The sequence below is a fragment of the Gekko japonicus genome, unplaced genomic scaffold, assembly GCF_001447785.1.
Source record: "Gekko japonicus isolate JY-2015 unplaced genomic scaffold, Gekko_japonicus_V1.1 scaffold3255, whole genome shotgun sequence".
Lineage (NCBI taxonomy): Eukaryota > Metazoa > Chordata > Lepidosauria > Squamata > Gekkonidae > Gekko > Gekko japonicus.
This window is the reverse complement of record NW_015167635.1, coordinates 97,025-106,040: the sequence shown is the minus strand read 5'-3', so window position 1 is coordinate 106,040 and position 9,016 is coordinate 97,025. Positions and strand designations below refer to the sequence as shown.

Below are 9,016 nucleotides of genomic sequence, written 5' to 3'. Positions count from 1 at the left end.
GAGAGAGAGAGAGAGAGAGAGAGAGAGAGAGAGAGAGAGAGAGAGATTTTAAATTTAATGAGATTTAAATAACACCACAACTAATAAAATCATTAATGCCAGTAAACATTTGTACTAATAAGTGCTAATAAGTGGTGGCAGCAGTCTCTCTGCATCCAAATGGTCAACTACCACCATAGTCTGGGTCCTTTGCCAGTTTACATGAGTCACTGCTGCAGGTATCTGAAGAAGCGAGCAGTGATTCACGAAAGCTCCTTCCCTGCCACCAATTTTGCTAGTCTCTAAGGTGCTCCTGGACTCTTGCTCTTTTCTACTGTGAGTGTGGAGAGGCAGCTAGAAAGCAGGCCGTTGGTTTGGAGTGCGAAGATGGCTAGGGAAACCACCCAGTCTTGTGCCGGTTGGTGGCCATGTGCAGATGGCCCACCTGCTGCAGGGGGAAGCCCAACTCAGCCGTAGTAAAAGTAAAGGTCTCCCTTGCTCGAAAGCCAGTCGAGTCCGACTCTAGGGTTGCGGTGCTCATCTCCGTTTCAAAGCCGAAGAGCCAGCGCTGTCCGAAGACGTTTCTGTGGTCATGTGGCCGGCATGACTAAACACCAAGGTGCACGGAACGCTGTTCCCTTCCCACCGAAGTGGTACCTATTTATCTACTTGCAATTTCTTGCTTTTGAACTGCTAGGTTGGCAGGAGCTGGAACTAGAGACGGGAGCTCACTCCGTCATGCGGCACACCCGGGTCTTGAACTCCTGAATGACCGACCTTCCACAGCCTGCAGTTCAGCGGCTTAACCACTTGAGCCACCGCAGCTCCTCACTGAATTTGGTACCCGATGCCAAATTCAGCGTTCTGTCACAGTCTCCGGTTTCCTTAAGGAATTAGAGACTGGGATTTTCTAGTTGTCCTTTTAGCGACAAGAAGAGGGAGGTGCCCCGTTTTTCAGGCTGCATTCCTCGGTTTCCTGTGTTTTTCTTTTTAAAATGCCAAACAGAGTCGGCAATGTAAAAATCTAATTGAGTAAATAGAATTAACTAGGGCACTTTGTACTTCACAGGGCTAGGCGCTCTTTGGCGTGGCAAGGTATAATCCCATTCAGCAAATAGTTTTTTGGGGGGACCTGATTTTATAAGTCAGAGAGATAATGTACCAACCCCTCATCCGACCTTCTGCCCGTTATCAGTACAAATTCTACATATCTGTCCCCTTCTTTCCCCTCTGGGTCTGGAAATTTAAGGGCCAGATGGTTTCCTTCAAGGCTCAGCTACCTGTGCCATCGGGAGAGCGATTTAGCTTAACCCTCAGTTGGCCAGATTTGGCCCAAGAGCCACCAATGCTGACTCCTGTCGCGTGGCAACTCCTCTATAAATGCCACCTGTGATTCATGCGTGTTGAACTCAGCGCAGATTAATCCATTACAACCAGGGTTCCCCAACCTTTTTAAGCCCGTGGGCACCTTTGGAATTCTGACTCCGCATGGTGGGCGCAGCCACAAAAATGGCTTCCATAAAATGGCTGCCGCAGGAGATGGGGCCAGCTACAAAATGGCTGCCACAGGAGGTGGGGCCAGCCACAAAATGGCTGCCACAGGAGGGGAGCCAGTCACAAAATAACCGCCACAGCTTCCCTTCAGTCACACAGTGAAGACGCTTGTGCTGTGGGGGCAGCTGCTGCCAAAGCAACGTTTTTAGAAATCAGCACAGCCAATGAAATTTCCAGTGGCCAATCAGAAGCCTCGCTGGGCGCCATGTTGGGGACTCCTGTGGTGTCTTGACCCCCCCCCTCACGAGATCCCCTGAGATGGTTTCCAAACTACGTCCGTTACAAACCCTGCTTTTTTCTCTCCTTTCCCACCCGTAGTCTTTCCTGTACCTCTTCTGGTACATGGTGATGTCCCTCCTCGGCCACTACAACAACTTCTTCTTTGCCTCCCATCTTCTGGACATTGCCATGGGCGTCAAGACCTTGCGGACCATCCTTTCATCCGTCACCCACAATGGCAAACAGGTAAGGCGCAAAGGCAGGTGGACGTGTGTTTGGAGTACAGTACATAAGGTCCTACAGGGCTCTTTTTGTAGAAAAAGCCCAGCAGGAACTCGTTAGCATAATAGGCCACACCCAACAGCAGGAACTCATTAGCATATTGGGCCACACCCCTGACAGCACAGCTCATTAGCACATTAGGCCGCACCCCCATGTTACCAGAAGTGTGGTCATCCAGCCACACCCACCTTTCCCTTCTTATTCTGTTTACCTTGTTTGTTGTCAAAACCAGGGCTCTTTTTGCAGCAGGAACTCCTTTGCATGTTAGGCCACACTCCCCTACTGTAGCCAATCCTAATGAGTTTCTGCTGTTGGGTGTGGCCTATTATGCTAATGAGTTCCTGCTGGGCGTGGCCAACTCGGGAGCCAGCCGGAACTCCGTTCCTGTGCGTTCCTGCCCCAAAATAGCCCTGCATAAGGAGTAGCGTTACCCTCATTGAGAAGGGATTTGCCTGCCCTCCCGTGGTTCCTGTATGCCAGGGGCCGCCAACCTTCTTCAGCCTGTGGGCACCTTTGGAATGCTGACGCAGCATGGTGGGCACAGCCATAAAATGGGGACTTCTGCTGGATGCTCTCTCACCCCTCCCCTGCACACGGCCTCTTTCCCCAGCTGATGATGACGGTGGGGCTGCTCGCGGTGGTCGTGTACCTCTACACCGTCGTCGCCTTCAACTTCTTCCGCAAGTTCTACAACAAGAGCGAAGACGAGGACGAGCCGGACATGAAGTGCGACGACATGATGACGGTGAGTCGGGAGAGCCGCGGGGACGGGGCGGGGACGGGTGGCCAACTTCAAGAAAGCTGAAAACAATTTGAGGGACGCAGCGGGTCGTCCAGGAGAGCCGCAGAAGGAACCTTGAGCATCTTACGTCAGGGGGAGTCTCCTTCTGCCGGAATACCTCCACTCCCCAAACAGGTCCTATGGAATCTGATATCCAAGGGTGTACTGCCTCTAAATGCGGACATTCCACTCGTCTAAGAATCCTTGCTAGAGCAATTGTCCATGAATAAATTCTTTTACTCTTGTCGATGCTTTAAAGCAGGCGTGTCAAACTCATTTGTTACAAGACCTAAATGAGACCTGGTTGGGCCAGGCCACGCGTGTCATAAAATGTAATGCCTGGTAGCGGAGATATAAACTTTAAAAAGGACACAAACACAAAGGTTTTTGGGTTTTTTGCTTTAAAAAACATGCTTAAAACATCAGCACTCTTGCAATATTTTGCTTATTTAACAGTGCCTGATAACTGACACCTCTTGCTCTGGATTATTGCATTAAAATGTCTGTGCCGTTGCAATCTGGAGTGTGCTGTTCAGATGTGTATCTGTCAGCTGCAAACCTACGATGAGGCAGCAGCATCAGAACTGGAAGAAGAAGCAGAAGGCAGCCAGTTCCAGTGCGGGCCTGATGGAAGCCCTCCGGGGGCCTCATCTGGCCCCCGGGCCGCACGTTTGACACCCCTGCTTTAAAGGCTTACGGGAAGAATGGAGATTTGAATCCACTATAGTGGTCTCAAGTACAGACCCAGGGAATCGTTTGTCTTGTGCACGTGATATCCCACCAGTCCCTCTCTGACGCCCTGCCCTCTCTTTCCGACACAGTGCTACCTGTTCCACATGTACGTGGGGGTGCGTGCTGGCGGGGGTATCGGTGACGAGATCGAGGACCCGGCGGGAGACGAGTACGAGCTGTACCGTGTCATCTTCGACATCACCTTCTTCTTCTTCGTCATTGTCATCCTGCTGGCCATCATCCAGGGTGAGCCGCACAGGCCCGTCTCTGTGCACAAAAGTTGGTTTTGTCGGGCACTGCGGCGGGCCACCATGCAAGATTCCACCCGGGCTGTGTCTCCCACCTCCCCCCGTCCCATTGTTGGAGTTGCACCCAGGACTGATTTCCATGTTGAAAGCAATACAAAGAGAGAATTGCAGGAAAGAAGTACAAAGACACCGTGATTGAATTGTATGAACAGACTCAGATGCAACTCTTAAAGATATCTTAAAAGTTCAATTCACAAAGCACAACAATAAACCGTACGTGCAGTAAGAAATACAATGTCTATTGCATCATTAGTTTCAAAACCTGCAGTACCAAACCTCAATCAGATAAGAGACCATGCGCAAAACTTCAAAAGTCTTCAGTGAAGTGCTTTATGAATAACGGTCGCCTTGTTCTTCGAATTGATGTGGCTTCAGATATTTCTTAAAAGATTTAAAGCGCATGGATATCTTCAAATGCTTCCTTAGAGATTTCTGCAGGTTTTGAAACTAGTGACACAGTATGCATTGTATTTCTTACCGCACGTATGGTTTATTGTTGTGCTTTGTGAATGGGACTTTTAAGATACCTTTAAGAGTTACATTTGAGTCTGTTGGTAAAATTCAGTCACGGTGTCTTGGTACTGTTTTTGACTGATTTCCATGTTGTGCAGCTGCAAGAAGTGGCAGAGTCCCGTCCTATGGTGGTTGAATGGACTGCGCCACTTCATATGGCATGGGGGAATCAGCGTTCTTTTGAGTTTACAGGCAGCCCCAGAAAACTTTCATAGGAGGGAGAAGACGACAGGGCTAGAAGTCCCGCCCCCCCAGATATGCTTGGGTATTTTTAAGAGTTGGGACAATTATTTTAGGAGGGGAGCACCAAAAAGAAATCCGTCTAACCCACCAACTCATGATTCCAGACTCCTCATAGTGACGAGTGTGCAGATTAAGACCTGAGTTGAGGGTTAAGGAGGCCAAACTAGTCCTGGGGCTCTTCCGCATTCTCAGTTTTGTCTCTTGTGTGTCCCTATTGCTTCGGGGGGGGGGGTTATTTTCCACATGTGTTTTGCTCCCTCTAGTGGATGATTTGATATTACATCACTGTATGTCTGGCATATCTCCCTGCAATAAACCGCAGGTTTTTATGCCAGACATACGGTGATGTAATATCGAATCGACCACTAGAGGGAGAAAAATACTTGCAGAAATGGGGGGGGAACCCCAAAGCAATAGGGACACACAAGGGACAAAAAAAGAGAATGCAGAAGAGCCCATGATGCGGGATATTGGAGACTAGCGGAAAGAATGTGTGTGGCTTTTCCCACATAGGGCAAATAGCAATTTGGAGGCGGGGCAGGCATTAGATCAGAAAAGGATTTTAAAAAATGTCTTCTTGTGGCACCACATCACTATCTGAATCCTCCTACCTGCCCATCTTTCCAAATTTGCATTGAGGAGACCCTGGCTGTGGATTACTCACTTCACAAGTCTTTTGAGCCCCAGTGTGAGGTCAAATCTCAAGGACTCCTGGCGGGACTGAAAATGAGAGGGGACTTACTGGAGCCAGAACTTATGACTCAGGGCCAAAGTAATGCTTTCAGGACACGAGAAGCGTCATGGAGTGCCTCTGAGCGTGCACAGAGAGCCCTTACCACCCTTGTGCACCAGAGAGCCAGTTTGGTGTAGTGGTTAAGAGCACAGACTCTAATCTGTGAAATCCGGGTTTGATTCCCCACTCCTTCACATGCAGCTGCTAGTGTGACCGTGGGTCAGTCACAAGTTCTCTCAGAGCTGTTCTCTCAAAGGCAGTCCTTGAAAGAGCTCTCATCCCCTCCTACCTCACAGCTGGTTTCTGTCATGGGGAGAGGAAGGGAAAGGAAATTGTAAGATGCTCTGAGACTCCTTCGGGTAGTGAAAGGTGGGCTATAAATCCAATCTCCTTTTCTTCCTCCTCTTCTTCACCTTGCTGTCTTCCAGTGTTTACCTTGGTGGTGCGGGGAGAGAGTCTGAGCCTGGGCTCTGGTGTTTTCTCTCCTTCCCCCATCTTTTCATGGCCGTGCCTTCCTTTCTCCCCTGCAGGTCTGATCATTGACGCCTTTGGGGAGCTGAGAGACCAGCAGGAGCAGGTTAAGGAGGACATGGAGGTGAGCAGCCCAGGGAGACCGAAGCCCCTTGACTTGTCCGCAGGTCCCGGGGTTGCATTGCAGCCGCAAGGGCCGCTCTGTTTTCCCTGCACTTTCCAGCTCAGGCACCAGCAGCCGGCATGGGGGAGCGTTTGTTTATTATTTATTTTATTAGAATTGTATGTACCCATCCCTCCCCGCAAGCAAGCTCAGGGCGGGTTCCATCACTATTAATGCAATCCGCAGCAACAATGTAAACCAATTTAAAGCAACAGAATCAAAGCAGGACAAAAGCCATAAACTGCGGTGGCTCAAGTGGTTAAGACGCTGAACTGCAGGCTGTGGAAGGCTACTGTTATTGAACTGTTTGTTATTAGAGTACTGTTTGAAAAACTACGTGTTAAGTTTATTGCCCTACTCTTCATGTATAATTGTAATGGTTGCAAGATGTTTATTATATATTGGCATATTAAATAAATCGAGCGAGGGACACCTTTACCTTTACCTTTTTACCGTGCCAGACCTGATCAAAATGTCTCAGCGGTTAAGACAGGACAGTAGTGTGGATTCCCAGCAGTGTTCTCTCTAAGCTGAGTCAGTGTGAGCTGGCTCAGTTTTTTAGCCTCCGGCTCACCCATTTGTGTCTCAGCTCAGAAAGGGCGGCTCCAGGGCACACTAATTTATGCAGGAGCCCAATCGCTCGCTCACCACTTTAATGCCAGGAGCTCAGAAAGTAGGATTTTTGCTCACCAGACTCCACGGTTTAGAGGGAGCACTGGTTCCCAGGTGGCTGTTTGAATCTAGGACGCTGATGGGAGGCCAGCCGGGGGACGGGGACGGGACGTCCGCTGCCTCAACTAAAAGCCCACAGAAAATAGTCAGTGGCAACCGTGATATATTTTCGAAGGGTTATCCTATCAACTAAAAGCCCGGGCGGAAGAGCTCCGTCTTGCAGGCCCTGCGGAGTTGTAATAAGTCCCGCAGGGCCCTGATCTCATACGGGAGCTCGTTCCACCAGGTAGGGGCCACGGCCGAAAAGGCCCCGGCCCTAGTCGAGGCAAGTCGGATGTCACTGGGGCTAGGGGCTACCAAAAGGTGTTGATTTGTAGATCTCAGTGCTCTACGGGGCTCATATAGGGAGAGGCAGTCCCGAAGGTATGCCGGCCCCTGTCCCTATAGGTGTTGGACCTGAGAGATCTCTGAGTTTTCTTATTCTTCCTCATCGCATCCCCCCCACACGCTGGAAAGGATGTGGCTATCGGGGTACATACTACCATACGTGGTGGAATTGTCCCATTATTGCAAGTTTTTGGGATGCGATTTTAAGAGAGATTAAAATACTTACAACATGTAAGCTTCCCAAAGAATGACCTGATGGATGACAAGGTATCTGACTGCTTTTGCCCAGCGTAGCTCAGCAAAAAAACTCTAATAGCTCAATGGACAAATGGAAGATTCTGTTAGTCAAACAAAATAGGTTCGTGCTAAACAAGGCATGGGAACCCTTGGACAAATACCGTGTCCTTATCTATGTTTCACTAGCTACCAGATTATGAGGTTAGAAACGAAGGTCATTGTTTTTATTATAAGTGGACTGAGATCATTTTTAGGTTTGGTGCTAACCTGGGGTTTGGTACGGCTACTGTTATTGAACTGTTTGTTATCAGAGTACTGTTTGAAAAACTACAGGTTACGTTTATTGCCCTACTCTTCATGTATAATTGTAATGGTTGCAAGATGTTTATTATATAGTGGCATATTAAATAAATAAACTCGGGGGGGGGGGACAGAGAGATCTCTCAGCTGTGAATTTCAGCGGGTGACACTGGGCCAGTCATTCGCTCGGCCTAACCTACCTTGCAGGGTTGCTGGGAGTATAAGAGGGAAGTGGAGAGAACGACGTTCTGAGCTCCTTGGAGGGAAGGGTGGGTTAAAAATGTAGCAGATAGCCCTGACTTGGATCTCATCAGATCTTGGGCCGACCCTGGCAAGTATTTGGATGGGAGACCTCCAAAGAATACCAGGGCCAGGAGGCCAGAGGCAGGCTATATCAAGCCACTTCTCTGAATGTCCTCCATGCCCCAGTAGGAGTCGCCAGAGGTCGCCATGACTTCCACGCATGGGCGCACAAACACACACACACACACACAAATGCAAAAAAATGCAACAGATAGTTTTATAGCTCTGCAATACTTTCGTGAGCAACTACTGCAATTAGGGAGAATGTCTCTCATTCTCCAGACATCTCCCTGACCCTTTCTGTCTCCCAGCTGGGAGAGACTCACTGCTAGTTCAGGGCTGGAAGAGGGAGGTCAAATCTGCATTTGCATTTTGAAATCATTTTCGTGCTGCTGTGACTCCGTCCTTCTCTATGCTTCTTTGAACGTTGTTTGGAGAAGATTCTTTTAAAGCAGTGCAGAGGCGCAATGACAGTGGAGCCGCCACGGAAGGGCAATAAACATATGCAGGCGTGCAAAAGTATGCTAGCACTGTTGAGGTGTGAAAATCACCAAATGTAGACAGCTTTTTTAAAGACGGTGTCAGAAGGCTGGGACACCGGTGGGAAAAGACAAATGCAGATTCGACTGGAGAGGGACGGGTAGCCCACCATGGGCCCTAGAACAGGAGGCTCGGCCCCCGTCTTCAGACCCCTCGCCTCTTCTCATCGCTGCTTCTGTCTCCTGCAGACCAAATGTTTCATCTGCGGGATCGGCAGCGACTATTTCGACACGACGCCGCACGGCTTTGAGACCCACACGCTGGAGGAACACAACTTGGCAAATTACATGTAAGCATCCGGTTCGCGGCGACGTGGGGGCTGCCTCCTCGACCGTTGTGCCTTGCGGGGACCAGGGGTCATTTCCTGCAGGAGTGCACAGGAGCGGAGCTTCGGAAGTAAAGAGCCCAGGGGGCGGGCACATGCAACAAGCCCCACCCCCTGCTCCCAGCAGCCCTCAGTCAGAGCAAGAAGCAGCCAGGTAAGTTGCAGAGCCCCCCGTGGTCCCCTGGCCCAAAACAGTCCAGTGGCACCTTTAAGACCAAGTTTTATTCAGGTACAAGCTCTCCCTCCTCTGCGAGGACAGATCTGCACGTCCCCC

General features: G+C 49.7%; 1 protein-coding gene across 1 annotated transcript in view; it reads left to right on the top strand.

The window, feature by feature from the left end:
* LOC107112869 (ryanodine receptor 1-like) overlaps window positions 1-9,016 on the top strand; it is a gene marked incomplete at its 5' end in the record, with an annotated part of 75,479 nt that overhangs the window by 62,704 nt on the left and 3,759 nt on the right. Inside the window, 5 exons of the mRNA XM_015414064.1 lie at window positions 1,852-1,998; window positions 2,645-2,779; window positions 3,637-3,793; window positions 5,875-5,939; window positions 8,606-8,706. Coding sequence (XP_015269550.1) covers window positions 1,852-1,998; window positions 2,645-2,779; window positions 3,637-3,793; window positions 5,875-5,939; window positions 8,606-8,706 — 605 coding nt within the window. The remainder of the gene's footprint in view (window positions 1-1,851; window positions 1,999-2,644; window positions 2,780-3,636; window positions 3,794-5,874; window positions 5,940-8,605; window positions 8,707-9,016) is intronic.